This window comes from Pongo abelii, chromosome 18, assembly GCF_028885655.2.
Source record: "Pongo abelii isolate AG06213 chromosome 18, NHGRI_mPonAbe1-v2.0_pri, whole genome shotgun sequence".
NCBI classification, from domain to species: domain Eukaryota; kingdom Metazoa; phylum Chordata; class Mammalia; order Primates; family Hominidae; genus Pongo; species Pongo abelii.
In genome coordinates this window covers 13117166-13135405 of record NC_072003.2, presented here as the reverse complement: position 1 = coordinate 13135405, position 18240 = coordinate 13117166, and the positions used below count along the sequence as shown (strand labels likewise).

The following is an 18240-nucleotide window of genomic DNA, read 5'->3' as shown; positions in this document are numbered from 1 at the left end:
CCTCTGAGGCTCAAGCGATCCTCCTGTCTCAGCCTCCCAAGTAGCTGAGACTATAGGCGTGCACAACCATGCCCGGCAGGAATTGTTTTCTTAATTCCCTTCTTGGATTGTTGACTGTTAGCGTGTAGAAATGCAACTGACTTTTGTATGTTGATTTTGTAATCCTGAAACTTTGACAAATTATTAGTTCTAACAGTTGTTTTTTATTTCATGCAGTGTTCAGGATTTTCGACAAAGATGATCATGTCATCTATTAACAGATAATTTTACTGCCTCCGTTCCAATTTGGATGCCTTTTCTTTTTCCTTTCTTTCTTAATAGTTCTGGCTAGGATTTCCAGCATTAAGAAAGCAGGTATCATTGTTTAATTCCTCATCTTGGAAAACTTTGTCTTTCATCACTGAGTGTGATGTTAGCTGAGGGTTGTTCATATGACCTTTATTATGTTGAGGTCATTTCTATTTCGAGTCTGTATGTTTTTAATCATGAAAGGGTATTAAACTTTGTTAAATGCTTTTTCTTCACTAACTGAAATAGTCACGTGTTTTCTTTCGTTCATTCTGTTAATGTGATATCTTACATTGATTCTTATATGGTAACCATCTTTGCATTCCAAGAATAAATCTCACTTGATCATGGTGTGTAATCTTTTCTATGATGCTGTCGAATTCTCCTTTTTAGTATTTTGTTGACAACTTTTGCATCTGTATTTATCAGGAATATCGGTCTATTTTCCTCTAGTGCTTTGTCTGCCTTTGGTATCAGTAATGCTGGCCTCACAGAATGAGTTTGGAGGTATTCTTTCCTCAACGTTTTGGAAGAATATGAGCAGGATTGGTATCGATTTTTCAAATGTTTGGTGATTCACCAGTGAAGGCATCTGATCTTGTGCTTTTCTTTCTTTCCAAGTTTTTGGTCACTGATTCAATCTCCTCGGTAGTTACAGGTCTGTTTTTCCATCTTCCATTTCATTTATTTCTGCTCTAACCTTTGTTATTTCATTCCTTCTCCTATCTTTGGGTTTAGGCTGTTCTTTTTCTAATAACTTAAGGTAGAAGGTTAGGTTGTTGGTTTGAGAGCTTTTCCTTTTTCTTTGAGAGAGGGACTTGCCATGTTACCCAAGCTAGTCTCAAACTCCTGGGCTCAAGCAATCTCCTGGCCCTCGGCCTTCCAAGTAGCTGGGATTATAGAACGGTGTCACTGTGCCTGGCTGCTGCTGCTTTTTTTTTTTTTTTTTTTTTTGCGGTGGGGCGGGGGTGAGGGGAGAGGTGGAGTCTAGCTGTGTCACCCAGGCTGGAGTGCAGTGGCACAATCTCAGCTTACTGCAACCTCTGCCTCCCGGGTTCAAGTGATTCTCCTGCCTCAGCCTCCCAAGTAGCTGGGAGTACAGGTGCCTGCCACCACACCTGGCTAAATTTTATAATTTTAGTAGAGCTGGGGTTTTGCCATGTTAGCCAAGCTGGTCTCAAACTCCTCACCTCAGACGATTTGCCCACCTCGGCCTCCCAAAGTGCTGGGATTACAGGTGGAGCCACTGCACCCAGCCAGCTTCTTTTTTAATTTAAGTGTGTACAGCTACAAATTTCCCTCATAGCACTGCTTTTGCTGCATCCCATAAGATTTCATATGTTTTGTCTCAAGATACTTTCTAATTTTCCTTATTTTTTTTCTTTGATCCACTGGTTTTGTAGTATGTTGTTTAGTTCCCACATATTTGTGGATATTTCAGTTTTCCTTCTATTATGATTTCAGTCATTTAAAATGTATTAAATCTTGCTTTGAAGCCTAACATACAATCTTTCCTGGAGAACATTCCACGTGTACTTTTGAAGAATGTGTTTTCTGCTGTTGGGTGAAGTTATGTGTGTGGTAGTTATCTGTCTGGGTGTTGTATCCATTATTGAAAGTGAGGTATTGGGCCGGGTGCAGTGGCTCAGGCCTGTAACCCCAGCACTTTAGGAGGCCAAGATGGGTGGATCACCTGAGGTCAGGAGTTCAAGACCAGCCTGGTCACCATGGTGAAACCCTGTCTCTACTGAAAATAGCCGGTCGTGGTGGCATACGCCTGTAATCCCAGCTACTCTGAGGCATAAGAATCACTTGAACCCAGGAGGTGGAGGTTGCAGTGAGCTGTTATCACGCCACTGCACTCCAGCCTGGGCAACAGAGTGAGATTCCATCTCAAAAAAATAAAAAAAAGTGAGGTGAAATCTCCTACCATTATCATAGAACTATCTATTTCTCCTTTCATTCTACAGTGTTTGCTTCATATATTTAGGAGCTCTGAGGTACATTGCATGTACATTTATAACTGTTACATCTTTTTGGTGAATTGACTATTATCATTATCTCTTATAACAGCTTTTGACCTTAGGTCGATTTTGTCTGCTATTAGTATAGCTACTCCTTCTCTATCTTATTTCATCCTTTCACTTTCAACCTGTATAAGTCTCTTAGTCTTTTGATTGTGGAATTCATTTGTATTTTTAAAGATTACCATTCTGACGCAACTCGCTAACCTGGTGACTGTGTCATGAGGCCCACAGCCAAGGACTGTGGTGAGCAGTTGCTGTGGGAAGACTCCAGCACACTACTGATGGGACTTCCCAATGGAGAAGGACTTCCTGGTGCCACGCTGGTGATTGTTTTCTGCATGGCTTATGGTTTGCTTTCTCTCTCATTTCGTCCCTTTGTGTTTAATTGATGTTTTTATTGTGACACACTTAGGATCTCATTTCCTTTTGTGTACATTCTATAGATATGTTGTCATTACCATGGGGATTACATGAAACATCCTGAATTTATAGCAAACCATTTTAAACTGGTAAGTTCGATCACATACAAATACCCTACTCTTTGACAGCTCTGCCCCCCTCCTATGTTGTTGATATCACAAAGTATATCTGTTTTTAGAGACAGGGTCTCACTCTGTCACCCAGGCTGGAGTGCAGTGGCATTATCATAGCTCAGTGTAACCTCAAGTCCCTGGACTCAAGCGATCCTCCTGAGTAGCTGAGACTACAAGTGCATGCCACCACCATGCCTATTTTTTTTTCACAAATTATATATTTAACATAGATGTATAGTTATACATCTTTTAAATCCAATAAAATAATTATAGAGATGAATCAAAATTACAATACAGGTCTTTATATGTGGCCTCAAATTTCCACCTAGCATCTTTTTTTTTTTTTTTGACTTGAAGGACTCCCTTTAGCATTTCATGCATAATGAACTCTCTCAGCTTTTGTTTATTTGAGAATGTCTTAATTTCTCTGGTCGGACACGAGGTGGGCAGACCACGAAGTCAGGAGTTCGAGAGCAGCCTGGCCAACATGGTGAAACCTCGTCTGTACTAAAAATACAAAAATTCACCGGGGGTGGTGGCGCATGCCTGTAATCCCAGCTACTCGGGAGGCTGCACCACTGCACTCCAGCCTGAAGGACAGAGCAGAGACCCTGTCTCAAAAAATTAATAAGAATAGTGTCTTAATTTCTTAGAGTTCATAATATGCCTTTATTTTGTAACTTATAACCACCTTTTAATTTGTCCTTCAAAAGTTAATTATAATTGGTGACTGCTTTTCTTAGATACTTCTCTGGTGTCCAAGAGGGGAATAACTTAGCCCTTGATTTAAAAAAATAAACCCTAAGGGAGGGAGAGGACCTTAACTGCAGATACCATTCCATTGTGAGACTGTGGCTGTAAGTCTTCTCTGTTGTCCTCCCAGATGTTTTGTTGATGGCTGAAGTAGCAGACAGTTTTGTATTTACATGGTCAAAACAACGAGCACTTCTGCTTGATTCACAGGTTCTCCGAGGTTCCCGTGGAGCCACACCACCTCCTGTCTTGGCACTTCGTAGTCGTCTCATCGAGTCCAAGGCTGCCTCCCAAGGGTCTGGTTGGTACACCGTGAAGTTGATTCCTGCCTTAAGCCTAGCTTTGCAAGCAGTTGTCCTATATTCTCACCAGTCACATTTTTGGTACTAGAACGGCGCGTTTTATGGTGCACTCATAAGTGGACGCTGAAATCACAACCTGGCCATTTGGATGTTCAACCAATGCTTTATGCTGCTGAGTCCTTGGAACTCACCACCCGTGCCAGAACTCACTGGAGCTGAGGTGTGTGGCGCTACCTTGTTTCTCTGCGGCTGGTATTGCACACATTTTTCATGCATTTATTTCCCACTGTTTACTTTTGAGTTTTTGTTTTGTGAGACAGGGTCTCAGTCTGTCATGCAGGCAGGAGTGTGATCATGGCTCAGTGCAGCCTTGACCTCCTGGGTTCAAGCAATCTCGCCTCAGCCTCCCAAAGTGCTGGGAGTACAAGTGTGAGCCACCCCACCTGGCCTACTTTTGAGCTTTGAGTTCTTTATATATTCTAGAGATGAGTACTCAGTCTGATAGGTGGTCTGTAAACATTCTTCCCAATCTGTAGCTTATCTTTCCATCTTCTTAATAGAGTCTTTCAGACAGCAGAAATAAGATCTCTCTTGCAAATACTCTGCCTCTGTAGCAGGAAAGCAGCCATAGACTATGTAAATGAACGTTGGTGGATCCCTTGAGTAAGTGTCATTCGTGGTAAAGATATGTCTAGACAGTAAAGATATCTCTAGACAGATCAGTGCTGAGAGGCTATTTCATTCTTAAATAATAGTTGAGCTGGGTACACACGCTAACCTAACGCTTATTTTCTCTTACTCCACAGTCTTCTGCTGTTGCTGGTGGGAGATCAATTATCAACATATTCTTCCTTCTTTCTACCCTCTTCAGTAGCTTTTAGGACCTTTTCTTTGTTTTTTCTGCAGTTTTGTTATGATGGGTCTTGGTATGGATGGATTTATTGTATTGGGGATCGTGCCTCCTGACTCTAAAGGGTCCTGTGTCTATTTTCATTCTGGAAATTTTTTTTTTTTTTTTTTGAGACGGAGTCTTACTCTGTTGTTCAGGCTGGAGTGCAGTGGCGCAATCTCGGCTCACTGCAACCTCCACCTCCTGGGTTCAAGTGATTCTCCTGCCTCAGCCTTCATAGTTGCTGGGATTACAGGAGCACGCCACCACACCTGGCTCATTTTTGTATTTGTAGTAGAGACGGGGGTTTTGCCCTGTTGACCAGGCTGGTCTCAAAATCCTGACCTCAGGCGATCTGCCCATAGTGCTGGGGTTACAGGCATGAGCCACGGCACCTAGCATTTCTTTTAGACATGTTGGATCCTCTTATTTCATCCTCCCTTTCATTGTCATATTTTCCAATTCATTAATTTTCTCTTCTGTTAAGGTTTTAAATGTCTGAATGGCAGCCACTAATTCTGGCATCTGAAGCTCTTGGAAGTTTACTCCTGTTGTTGCCACTGACTTCTATGCCCATTTAGTGGAGGCTTTGGCTGTGGGAATCATACACAGCACTGGATGAAGGAGCTGTCACCACATGGGATCTGATGCTGTCTCAAGGTAGCTAGCGTTAGAACTGAATTAGAGGGACACCCTGGTAGTGGGGATAACACACATTTGGTCACAGAAGTCATCTGCTGTGTTGATGATTGTTGTGATGTGAGAACAGAGAGAAAACAGGGCTGAGTATTTTCCCTAAACAGTGGTGTACATTGATAAGGCTGGGCGTAGTGGCTCCCACCTGTCATTTCAGCACTTTGGGAGGCTGAGGCAGGAGAACTGCTTGAACTTAGGAGGTGGAAGTTGCAGTGAGCCGAGATTGTGCCACTGCACTCCAGCCTGGGTGACAGAGTGAGCCTGTCCCAAAAAAGAAAAAAGCTAATAGCAAATTTTCAAGAGGTGACTTAATGTGGCTCTCCGGACACTTAGCTTAGTAGGCGGTAGGGAATCCATTTACAGTGATATAAAGGAGCACCTGAGGCTGGGTAGTTCATAAATGATAGAGATGATTGGCTCACAGTTCTACAGGCTGTACAAGCATGGCTCTAGCATTTGCTTGGCTTCTGGGAGGCCTCAGGAAGCTTACAATCATGGCAGGAGGAAAGAGGTGCCAGGGTCTTTTTTGTTTTTTTTGAGACGGAGTCTCACTCTGTTGCCCGGGCTAGAGTGCCGTGGTGCAGCCTCAGCTCACTGCAAGTTCTGCCTCCTGGGTTCACGCCATTCTCCTGCCTCAGCCTCCTGAGTATCTGGGACTACAGGTGCCGGCAACCATGCCCGGCTAATTTTTTTGTATTTTTAGAAGAGACAGGGTTTCACCGTGTTAGCCAGGATGGTCTCGATCTCCTGACCTCGTGATGCACCCACCTCGGCCTCCCAAAGTGCTGGGATTACAGGTGTGAGCCACCGTGCCCAGCCTTGCCAGCGTCTTTTTAAACAACCTGCTCTCATGTGAACTAATTTCACCAAACGGAGGGCACTAGGCCATCCATGAGGCATGTACCCCCTCGAGGGGACACACATCCAAACTGGCAGTATGTGACAGTCACTGGGACTCCCTTTCTTAATAAATGTTGTGACTCTTAGCTCCTTGAATGACAATTATTTGTCGTCCCGGGTGAGAGAAAGGGACTGGTTTTCCCTCTGGGCTGGAAGGCAGATGCCAGACAGGGGGCAGAGTGCCAGATGGCTGGGGCAGCTTACCACACTGTGGAGGAGGGGCCAGGGGTACGAAGCCCCGGGCACACAGGTGGATGTAGGCAGCTGCCAAGTTGCAGGCAGGCTGGAGCTGCTGGGTGCTACAGGGGTCCTGCACACACAGGCTGAGGAATGGTGTAGGGTCTACCTGAAATCAGGGACACCCAGTCACTGTCCACACCCTGAGGAATGGCAAGGAGGAGGGGCCTAGGCTTGATCAGGGAAACGGCCTTCTGCACCCCATGGGCCAGGCTCACACTCACCACCTGGAAGCAGTTCCTCAAGCTGGAGTGGGGGTCCTCGAAGAAGGCCCGGCAGGTGGGGATCTGTCCTGGGCAGGCCTGCTGAGTCTTCCTGGTGGCCCTGCAGTCACCACCCACCTGGCAGGATGGACGCAAGACTCAGGCCTCCTGCTGGACCATGTGGCTCCCCACATATATTGGCCTCAGCAGGAGACTTCCCCCAAACCCTGGGCCTAGGAACTCCCAGGACAGAGCCATCAGGTCGCCTGCCTCTCCTGGGACTCTGCAGTGAGCAGCCCTCAAGAACCTCAGCCGGAAGGACAGGCAGGTGTACCTGCTCACCTGCCAGGCCAGGCTGAGCTCCTCCAGGCTGCGTGCCATAGAGCCGTCCGGCAACATCAGCTCATTGCCTACTTCATTGTCGTTGGTGCCCAGAAGGCCAGCGGATATGCCTGTGGGGAGGAGGAAAACTGAGGTGGCCGTAAGAGCCTGTGATCCTCCCCCAGCCCTAGCCCTGCTGCCTCAGGACCTGTGTGTGAGATGAGCCTGAGGCACACAGAGGAGCAGTAGAGTCCCGCCACCTCCACCCCGGACTCCTGGAGTCCAGGCCCTGGCTCTAAACCCTCATCAGAGGAGGAAGAGAAAGCACAGGGGCTCAGGACAGCATGTGTGTCCCCCATCCCCTCCCCATGTCCTCAGCTCGAGTGGCTGGAATCCAGGCCCTTCCTTTGTGTTCCTTGGCAGAGGGACCACAGAAGGGCCAACTCCACACTGGAGCCGTGTGTCCCAGGGATGGGACAGAAAGCCCTGGGCCTCTGTGCGGTCATCTGGACACGGGGTCAATGGCATGAGGCTAGACGAGGAGCTGAGGGCACACGCACTGCCATGCTAGAGACGAGGCCGGCAGAGGCTCTGCATGCACGGTAGCCCCCTGCTGCCCTGGAAGCTTAAAGGGGTGCATCCCAAAGAGTCCTCTATAGGTGGGGCCAACCCTCCTGGGGCCCAGACCCACCATGCTGCCAGAGGCCCAGAGTCAGGCTGCAGAGGCCGGTGGGCACGTCACAGGAGACAGAGACCCCATCCCCACTGGCCATCTCAATCCTGGAGACGTCCTTCCTTGTCGTGGCAGGATGCAGCTTGAGGTCCGGACAGCTGTCCCCCGGCAGGGAGGAGTTGTACAGCCTGTAGGCCTGTGGGCCAGAGGGGGCTGGGCACAAGGTCTGACCCACAGCCAGGTGACAAGCTTGAAAGTGCCATCCCCCCAGGCGACCTGCCATGGGCACAAGTCTCCAGGGGAGGCTCAGTCCTGCAGGCTGCCACGCCTCTCCTGCTCACCTGCAGACTGGGGTAGAAGATGAGGGTCTTGTGGTTAAGCTCCACGAACAGGGCCGTGAGCCCCGAGCCTGTCCGACTCAGCGTCAGCGAGAATGTGTTGTGAGCAAAGTCCTGGGCCAGAAGGATGCTGCCGCACTGGGCGCTGAGGTCCCATACCCGGCCATCGAAGGTCACCACGTGCTGGGCCCCGGCCACCAGGGCATGGTCTGGGGAGAAGCAGCCCAAAGGCAGGGTAAGTGGGGCCAGCTCCACCCACCGCAGTAGGAGCCCAATGCCTGCTGGGTGCCCCGATGCCTAGAGCTTTGGCTTAGCCTGCCCTGAGGCCTGGATTCCCCCTCCCCTGGCGCAGCAGCCAGAGGCCCAGGAATCCCTCACCGGCTTCAAGACGACATGAGCTGAAGGTCTACCGGCAATTCAGCTCTAACAAGGAAAGGAGTCCTGAGACCTGCTACAAAAATACTGTGCTAAGTAAAAAAGCCTGGCTCAAATGCCACATGGGCTATGCTTCTGTTTACATAAAATGTCCAGAACAGGCACAGCTATGGACAGAAGGCAGATTGGTAGCTGCAGGGTTTCAGTTTAGGGTGATGAAAACGTTTTAAAATCGACTGTGGTGATGGATGCACAACTCTGAATAAACTAGAAGCCACTGAATCGGACACTTAAAATTCACACATCGGCCAGGCACGGTGGCGCTAAGCCATCCCAGCACTTTGGGGGACTGAGGCAGGAGGATCACTTGAGCCCAGAAGGTGAAAGCTACGGTGAGCCGAGATCGCGCCACTGCACTCCAGCCAGGACAACAGAGTGAGACCTAGTCTCCAAAAAAAAATGTCACACATCATACAGGTCATCCATTTAATCTCAATGAAGCTGCTGGCGGGGAGCGGGGAAACATTCACTATGTAAGTGGATGGCCCAAGGGTCCCTCAAACACAACACTGGTGTCCTGCAGACCTACCCTCTTCAGGGTAGGGAACAGATGGCCTGAGAAGGAGGTCTGACAAGTCTAGCCAGTGCGGCCCCTGAGCTGTGGCTTGGGGGTGGGGGTGCCCTTGCCCGTGGCCAGGAAGCACCATCTATGGTGCACAGCCAGGCACCTGTTGGCCAGTCCCAGATCCTGAGGGAGGCACTACCAGCCCCAGGGGCAGCTGTCAGAACTGAGAGGCACAGAGAAGCCCACGGTCACACACACGGAACTTGAAGACCAGGCCGTTTTCTACAACACCAACGTGCTGCTTAGACGACTGTGCCCACGCTTCTAGGGAGCCCTGGGCCTGGGTGTGAGTCCCACCCCACACACAAAGCACTCCTTGCCAAGCCTGGGTACCGGGGTTCCCCCACAGACATGAGGGGCTCCCCCTGCATCAAGAACAGTATATGCCCATTACCCATATGAGCGAGCCACGTTGTTACCTGCATTTCATGGTGGAGCAAACAGAGTCCCACAGGTTAGATTCACCTGGCCACACAGCATTTCATGGTAGAGGAAACCGAGTCCCATAGAGGTTAGACTGGCCTGGCCACACAGCAAGCCTGAGCCACACGCAAGCTCCCCAGCCCTTGGCTGCAGGTCACCTCTGACCGGCGAGTCTGAAGTCAGTTCTCTTCCAGCTGGAACTGGAGGGCTGCCGTCTTCTCCAGCAGTGCCCGCAGGGAGGGAGCTGGCCTGAAGCCCTAAACCGCCCTCCTCACCCCTCTACGGGGCCAGGACTTATATTCTGGACAAAAGCAGGACATGTAGCCTCAGCCCTAGTCCCATAGGACCTTGGGAAGTCCAGTAAGCTCTGGGCCTGGCACTGTGATGCCATTAGCCTATGGAGGCTGCCCTGTGCCCACGGGGCAGGGGGCTCCCAGAGAGGAGGGCGGCACAGCCCGGGGCAGGACTCACATTCGCAGGTGCCCGCCAGCAGGCGGCATCTGAGCCAGTAGTACTCTGCCAGCACGTTGGCCCCAGACAGCTCTCGGAGCGGCCGCAGCAGCTTCTCCATGAGGTAGCTGGTCACCCGGGCCACGTCCAGGGGCTCGTCCCCTGCAGGCAACAGTGGCAGCGTCACCACCACTGAGCGGTTCCTGGAGGGAATGCAGAGGACAAGTCACTGTGCCTGCCCGAGCCTTGCTTCCCTTGGCTGCAGAGGGGAGCTTCTAGGTCCGCAAGAAGAGCTCTGCAGGGGAGAGCATGAGGGTGCCTTTCAGAGAAGGGCTGTCCTTGTTTTGGGAAATCCCGTCATGAGGAGGACAGAGGCCGGCATGACAGCAGAGGTGGTAGATGATGGCTGGTGACAAAAACAAGTGGCCCCATTTTGAGGACACAGACGTCCGATGTCATGCCTACTCTGCTCCCCGGGTCTTGGGCAGCATGGGCTTATGTGTGGGGATGCCGAGGACAGGAGCTGGAAGGTCTAGGAGATTTTGTTTTTTAAGAATCTCATTCTGTCAGCCAGGCTGGAGTGTAGTGACACAATCTCAACTCACTGCAACCTCTGCCTCCCGGGTTTAAGTGATTCTCCTGCCTCAGCCTCCCGAGTAGCTGGGACTACCAGTGCCCACCACAACACCCGGCTAATTTTTGTGTTTTTAGTAGAGTTGGAGTTTCACCACATTGGCCAGGCTAGTCTCAAACTCCCGACTTCAACTGATCTGCACACCTCGGTCTCCCAAAGTGCTGGGATTACAGGTGTGAGCCACTGTGCCCAGCCAACAGGTCTAGGAAATTTCTACAGTTTAGGGAAGGACTGGAACTTTCTCGGGATCTAGAGTAGGGGTCAAGCCTGTGAGATTTTGAATGATCAGGGGGATCTCAGCTCACGTGGGGGTGTAGTGGGAAGACAAACATCTCATACCCTGCTGTTGATGGGCCAGTAGAGAGGGAGCAGGGGTAGGTGGCCTCACTTGCTTACTTCTAGGAACCCAGAGGCCCTGCAGCTGGGAGCAGGAAGCAGCCTCAACTCCCTCCCTGCCACCTGAATCCATGTTTTGGCACCTCCACCTAGCAGTGACCGGATCCCACTCACCAGGTAGGTGAGTAACCAGGCAGGTCATTCTTCAGCCAAGCCAGACCCCGCCCTGGGAGCTCCTCCCTTCATCAGCCTCCATTCTGACCGCAGGAAGGCAAGAGCAGGAACTTGTATCACAGGGAGCCTTTTCCCCATGATGTGGGTTTAGTCCCTATTTTATGGCTGGGGAAACTGAGGCACAGAGCACTGAAGCAGAGGAATCCTAGTTAGAGGGAGAGCCGGATTCCAGATGCTCTGCGAGGCCACCAGCATGGAAGGAGCAGCTGCCTCCCTGCCTGGAGCCTGGTTCCTGGTGGGCCTCGTGCCTGTGAGGGGAAAGGATACTGGGTCCCCCGGTCCCTGCTGTGAACTGGGCTCCCCCCTTCTATCCACCACCCCCGTGTTCTCAACACAGGGGCCAAAGACGTCTTTTAAAGTAAAAGGGCGATCACGTCCTTCCTAGGTCACAGCATAAGCCAGAGACCACCTGAGCCCCGCCCCCCCCACCTGCCTCCCGAGTCTTGGGAACTCCCAGTCACATTCACTCTCCCTTGCAGACATTCTGCTCCAGCCCCGCCAGCTTGATATTCAAATAGACGGGGCTGGGCTCGGTGGCTCATGCCTATAATCCCAGCACTTTGAGAGGCCGAGTTGCTTGAGCTTAGGAGTCTGAGACCAGCCTGGCTAATATGGTGAAACCCTGTCTCTACTAAAAATACAAAAATTAGCTGGGCTTGGTGGCAAATGCTTGTAATCCCAGCTACTTGAGAGGCTAAGGCAGGAGAATCGCTTGAACGTGGGAGGCAGAGGTTGCAGTGAGCTGAGATCACACCATTGTACTCCAGCCTGGGCAACAGAGAATAAGACTCCATCTCAAAAACAGGCCAGGCACATCCCTCTCCCAGGCCTTTGTGCAGTGGTGACCCCCACCTGGAGCGCTCTTCCCACGCTGGCCCCGTGGCTCTTGCTGAAACTCTACCTTCTCCTCAAAGCCAGTCACGGCCCCACCGTTTCATAGGATCCACCCCCCACCCCCATCTCACCGATGTTCCTTCTCTAGCATTTGCAACCTAACGTATAGCTCAGGGGTGGTAAATGGTGACCAGTGGGCCCCAGCCTGTGGCCAGCTTCTGCACAGCCTGCAAGTAAGAAGGGTTTTTGTGTGTTTAAAAGATTATTACAAAAGAGGCCAGGTGCGGTGGCTCATGCCTGTAACCCCAACACTTTGGGAGGCCAAGGCAGGTAGATCACCTAAGGTCAGGAGTTTGAGACCGGCCTGGCCAACATGGCAAAACCCTTTCTCTACTAAAAATACAAAAAATTAGCTGGGTGTGATGGCATGAGCACCTGTAGTCCCAGCTACTAGGGAGGCTGAGGCAGGAGAATGGCTTGAACTCAGGAAGTGGAGGTTGCAGTGAGCCAAGATTGCACCACTGTACTCTAGCCTGGGCAACAAGAGCAAAACTCCATCTCAAAAAATAAAGAAAGATTACAAAACAAAAGCAAGGAAATGTGACAGAGCCGAACAGCCTGCTTAAGATGTGACTCTCAGGTCCTCTGCAGGGAGCTGTGCAAGCCCTGGTGTAGATGACAAGCCCTTCCTTGTGCTTCGTGTCTGAGTTAAAGTGAGCTTCCCGAAGGCAGGGTCAGCCTCAGCCACTGCGCTCTCTGCAGCTCCTAAAACCCGGCCTGCCCTGGGCCAGTGCTCACGAGGTATCTATGGAGCGAGGAAGAAAGCCCAGCTTCCTCATCTGTGAAACAGGAGAGAAGAAGCCTCTGGGCAGGGCGGTCACACGAGTCAGTATGTGGGAGGGTGTCAAAGCATTCAGCACTGCACCTGGTATGTGGCAGGCATGCAGGATGCGCTACTCTCAAACCCCAAGTTACCTGGCCGACAGGCTGTACAGGTCCAGCAGCGGTTTGCAGAACCTCTTCAGTGCCCGTGAGAACGTGGCCTCAGCCCAGGACAGCATCTGGTGGGCGGCCTGGAGAGGGAGGGGACAGTGAGAGCTGGCTCAGTCATCCTCACCTGCCAGCCACGCCCCATCCTTGCTCTCACTCACCAGCTCCAGGGCTCCTTTCACAGCCCCCAGGGCCACCCTGATGGGCCTTGGACCCCCATTGCCTGGCATCCCGGGCACCCAGGCCTGCAGCCGCCGCATGGCCTCCTCTGCCCGCTCCCGCCACACCTCCTCCAGGGGCCGCAGTGTCACCTCCAGGTAGGCATCCTTCAGTGTGGCCAGGGGCCCTGCAACAGGCAGCCACCACCCACCGTGAGACCTCAGGGCAGATCAGAGAACCAGCCCTGCCCAGACAGCCCAGGCCTCAAGGAGATAGGGCCTGTTCCTGGGATTAAGCTGTGGGGAGCTGGGGGAACAGGAACAGAGCAGCAGCACTGGAGATTGCAGGGGAGTTGTCACAGCAGGCCTGAGCCGTCTCTGCAAGGCCTGCTTATAAGTTTGTCTGGGAACTTGGATTGGGGGAGGGTTCCCACCAGTCCTAGAATTGATATGAGGCTCCTTGCATCTGAACTGTTTGTACAAACATGGTTGATGCCAGACCCCTGCTTGCCTCCTAGGAGTCTGACAGTGTAGTCTGTGCCAAACAGCACCTGCCAGTGTGGCAGCCCCCGATAAAAACCCTGTGTGCTGAGTCTCCCAGTAGCTGCTCTGGTGACAGCTGGGACAGCTGAGTGCATCCTGTGTGAAAGCGCTGGGACTGGGAGAGGACAGTGGGCACTGGCCCTGGTTCTCCCTAGACTCCGCCCCAGCCTCCTTGCCTGTGCTGACACTCCTGCATCCCCTCACTATAATAAATCACAGCCGTGAATAGCGCTGTGAGGCATCCTGGGGCATTCCTCCCAATTCACTGCCCTGGGGGTGGCAACAGGAACACTCCGGCACAGCAGGGAGGATGGGGAGGTAACATTCAACAGCCAGTCAGAGGGATGCCCACCCTGGCACTGGGCAGGGCCTTGGGGGCTCTGTGCTGCGCTGGGCATTAGCCCTGGATGGTGGAGAGGCCAGAGGTTCCCAGTCCTGCCGCGAGGCCAGTTGGGGCAGCAGGTGTGAGCCTTTAACGACCACATGGCCACACTGAGCTCGTTGTGGAACCAGAAAGAGATGCTGTGGCAGTGAGCTTCACAGAAACAAGGCTGTATACTCAAAAGAAAGCAGGTGGGAGACTGAAAAAACCTAGGCAGCAGGCATAAGGGAGATGAGCTTGGAGACTGTAAGAATGACACAGCAGACCAAGAAAAAACGAAGGCTGTAGATCTGTAAGAAATAAGGCGGGGCGCTAAACACAGCTGGGCTGCAGGCCCATGGGAAGCGAGGCCACATTTCTGATCGAAGCAGTGCCACAGGCCAATGTGAGCGCTTAGGGCCCCGGTGGGGACGGGGGGCATTGATTTCTGCACGGGATTGAGCCCTCCCTCCCGCACTTACATTCCAGCTCCTCCCGCAGCTGCTCCAGCCCCACCTGCAGCCACTCCAGGTAAAGAGGCAGGTGCTGGGTCAGTGCCTGGCTCCGGGCCCACAAAGTGGCTACTGCCCAACCACTCGCCTGCATGGCCTCCTGCCCCGCCTGGGACAGCTGCAGCAGGAGGCCTGCCACGCCGTCCAGGGTGCCGGCCGGCTGCACCTGGGCAGGGAAACTGAGGCAGAATCAGGGTGAGGTCCAGGGCAGAGAGAGCCCCAGACCCTCCTGCCTGGTGAGTGGGGGCTACAAGCCAGGCCAGAGGGGGACCTCTCCACCCTGAGCCCCACCCTCCCCTCCTGTGCTACCCACCAATTGCTGGAACCTTCTCACAGAGGCACCCAAGCCTTGAAACTTCTCTTCCAGCCGGGCTTGCACCTGGGAGCCAACTGCTGCAATCCTGGACTGTGAGGACAGAGGAAGAGGCTGGGGCGTCGTAGGAATGAAGTGGACACAAGGTTCTCGGTGCCAACGGCAGGTGTGGGCCTCACCATGGGGTCGTCTGCCCTGGTTTCTGGGCACAGCTGGACCCCAAGGGCTCGGGGCTCCTGGCACGGGGGCCTCTACCCAGTGAGAGAACGGTAACCCCTTCCCTGTGTCCCAGCCCAGGCCCTCTCACCTCCACACGGCCCAGCAGGACCCCCTGGCAGCCGCGCGCGGCCAGCAGGAGGCCCTGGTTGGCAGCCTGCAGGGTCAGGCGTCCCAGCGGCTGGGAGGGCTGCCTGCCATCCCGGAACAGGACCTCTGCCTCGGCTGTCCACCCGTGGGCACATGCCCGCAGCACCACACTCTCCTCTCTGCCCCCTGAAGCCAGAAAGGGACCTGCTGGTGCCCCCACCTTGTCTCTAGCTGCCCACTCCTCCTCCATCGCTTTCTGTAGCTCCCCACTGCCCCAGGCCAAGCCTCAAGGCCCTAGGATTTGAGAACCTTGAGCTGCACCACCTAAAGCAACTTCCTGAGCCACCTGAAGCCCCCTCTTCTGTCCCCTCCCCTGACACAGCAGTCTGTTAGGGATGCCGTGAAGTCTTAATGGGGTTTCCTGAGGTTTTTTTTGAGACACCAAGGCAGGAGTACAGTGGCAGGATCACAGCTCACTCCCAGCAGCTGGGACCATAGGAACAAATCACCCCCACCCCACCAAGTTTGTTCATTTTTTGAGACAGATTCTCGCTCTGTCGCCTAGGCTGGAGTGCGGTGACACGATCTCGGCTCACTGCAAGCTCTGTCTCCCGGGTTCACGCCATTCTCCTGCCTCAGCCTCCTGAGTAGCTGGGACTACAGGAGCCCGCTACTGAACCCGGCTAATTTTTTGTATTTTTAGTAGAGATGGGGTTTCACTGTGTTAGCCAGGATGGTCTCGATCTCCTGACCTCGTGATCTGCCCGCCTCGGCCTCCCAAAGTGCTGGGATTACAGGCGTGAGTCACCGCGCCTGGCCCCCCCCTTTTTTTTTTTTTTAAGTAGAGACGGGGTCTCACTATGTTGCCCAGGCTGGTCCCCAACTCCTGAGCTCAAGCAATTCACCCATCTCGGACTCCCAAAGTGCTAGGATTACAAGTATGAGCCCCTGCACCCAGCCCTGACTTCTGAGATCTTAACGCCCAGACCCCCGTCCTTTCTTAAGCCAACAGGGGCCGTGCCCAGCTAGCTGAGCTGGGACCCAGCTGCCACTCACCCTCCTCATGGGCCACAGAGGCCTGGAGACAGCTTGGGGCCCGGAACACAGACAGCCACACCCTCTCTCTGTTGTCCACATTTCCCTCCAACCGGACCAGGCTTTGAGAAGTTGAGGTGGAGACACGGCCCAGCAGGCCAACCCGCTGAGCCTTGGAGCCACGAAGCTGGGAGGGGGAGGGCAGAGGCCTGAGTGGAGCCTGGCCCATGCCCTGTCCCTGGTCTCTCCCCTCCCTGCCCCAGGCTCAGGAAGGGGCTGGCTGGGGAGGCTGCTGTTGGACCTGTAGGGAACCAAGGGAAGGCACAATACCCACGCCCAATCTCCGGGGCACCAGGTTCCCCACGCCATACCCCTATCTAAGGCCCCCAGTGCCCCATTACAGAAAGCACTTATGAAAATACTCCGGGCCAGGCTCAAGGGCTCACTCCTGTAATCCCAGCACTTTAGGAGGCCAAGTTGGGTGGATCGCTTGGGCCCAGGAGTTTCAGACCAGCCTGGGCCATGTGGCAAAAACCCTGTCTCTACCAAAAATACAAAACCTAGCCAGTCTCATGACAAATAATTTTTTTAATTTTTAAAAATACCCATCTAGGAGTCCATCCCAGCAGCAGCCACCCACAGGGTGGCTTAGAGATGGCTGCTGCCCAGGCCCCACCCAGACACTGACTTAATTGGTTTTGGGGGCCCCAGGCCCTGGCATTTCTAACATTCCCAGTGCCCTGGTGTTTCTGCTATAGCCCAGGCTTTCCGAGTTTGCATGGGAACCACTGCAAAGGTCTAAGCAAGTTCAAGGAGACATGGGCACACCTGGCATAACACCCCAAGCACTGGGCAGTTTACCTAAATCCCTGCAGGTGCCCAGCCTTGGGGGCATGGCAGGGACCAGAACAGGTGAGTCTAGAATGGGGTGGGAGAGAGGCTCAGAGGCCCCCAAGAGAACACAAGCCTGGAGGAGGCCGTGCAGGGGAGGGGGCCTCAGCTACCCTGTATTCTAGTCCAGACACTGCAGCTAACAAGCTGTGCACCCTTCAGTAAGGGTGTCACCCTCTCTGGACCTTAGCTCCAAGATCTGTAAAATGATACAGAACAATGTTTCACAAAACTTAGCAGGACTTAAGAATGTGTGTGCGCGTGCGTGTTAAGGGTTGAATTTCATTCCTCAGATAGGCTGAAGCCCTAACCCTCTATACCCGTGAACGTGGTGTTATTTGGAAATAGGTTTTTGGCAAAAGTAATCCAGTTGAGGCCATAGTGGATGGAGGCAGGTCACGCACCCAATGAATGCTGTCCCTGTGAGAAGACCACGTGAAGATGCCACCCAGAAGGCAGAAGGCTACCATGTGGGACAGAGGCATGATGCCACCACAGCTATGGGTTGCTGGCAACCACCAGAAGCTAGAGGTCCTATGGAAGAATCTTCCCTAGGACTTTGAGAGGAGTGTGGCCCTGCTGACAGCTTGCTTTTGGACTTCTGGCCTCTAGAACTGTGACACCATACCTGTCTTTTGCATTAAGGCTTCCAGTTGGTGGCAATTTAATACAGTAGTCCTAGGAATCAAATACAGGATGCTTACTAAACATGCAGAAGCATGTCGATCTCTGAGGAGACCAAGTTGGTAATAGGGCTACAGCCCAGGACTCCTATGGAATGTAAGTGAGCACAATGTGATCCTGCCAGGCAGGTGGGGGCAGGGGACGGTCTGCAGCAGACCACACGGAGTTGGCCCAGGACGGCTTCCAGCATCTGAGCTCAGCCCCGCTTGGTGTCATTGAAAAGCAAGGGCCATGCCTGCCTCTGTGCAGCCTGGGTGAGTGCCTGACCTCCCTGAATCTGTCCTTCATCTGTCCTGGGGCCACTGGGTTGGGGTGAGGAACAAACAAGGCTGGGGAAGCCTTCTGACCACTCCACAGACCCCAGAATGGAGCAAGT

The 18240-nt window shown here is 52.8% G+C and overlaps 1 protein-coding gene and 1 long non-coding RNA gene across 3 annotated transcripts in view; one reads left to right on the top strand and one right to left on the bottom strand.

Annotated features, from left to right (window-relative positions):
* The window catches only part of LOC100440962 (uncharacterized), a 129372-nt gene that overhangs the window by 5018 nt on the left and 106114 nt on the right, over positions 1–18240 (bottom strand). For both annotated transcript variants that reach the window (XM_054534705.2, XM_054534707.2), the window contains exons 47-58: positions 16311–16476; positions 15256–15440; positions 14949–15041; positions 14606–14801; positions 13223–13407; positions 13047–13144; positions 10055–10236; positions 8164–8369; positions 7841–8018; positions 7171–7280; positions 6850–6966; positions 6593–6730 (exon numbers count right to left, since the gene is read on the bottom strand). In XM_054534705.2, the coding sequence (XP_054390680.1) occupies positions 6593–6730; positions 6850–6966; positions 7171–7280; positions 7841–8018; positions 8164–8369; positions 10055–10236; positions 13047–13144; positions 13223–13407; positions 14606–14801; positions 14949–15041; positions 15256–15440; positions 16311–16476 (1854 nt within the window). The remainder of the gene's footprint in view (positions 1–6592; positions 6731–6849; positions 6967–7170; positions 7281–7840; positions 8019–8163; positions 8370–10054; positions 10237–13046; positions 13145–13222; positions 13408–14605; positions 14802–14948; positions 15042–15255; positions 15441–16310; positions 16477–18240) is intronic.
* On the top strand, positions 2758–6474 carry LOC129050910 (uncharacterized). The gene is made up of 2 exons (XR_008514815.2): positions 2758–2824; positions 3812–6474. It is a non-coding gene; the product is annotated as an uncharacterized LOC129050910 (long non-coding RNA).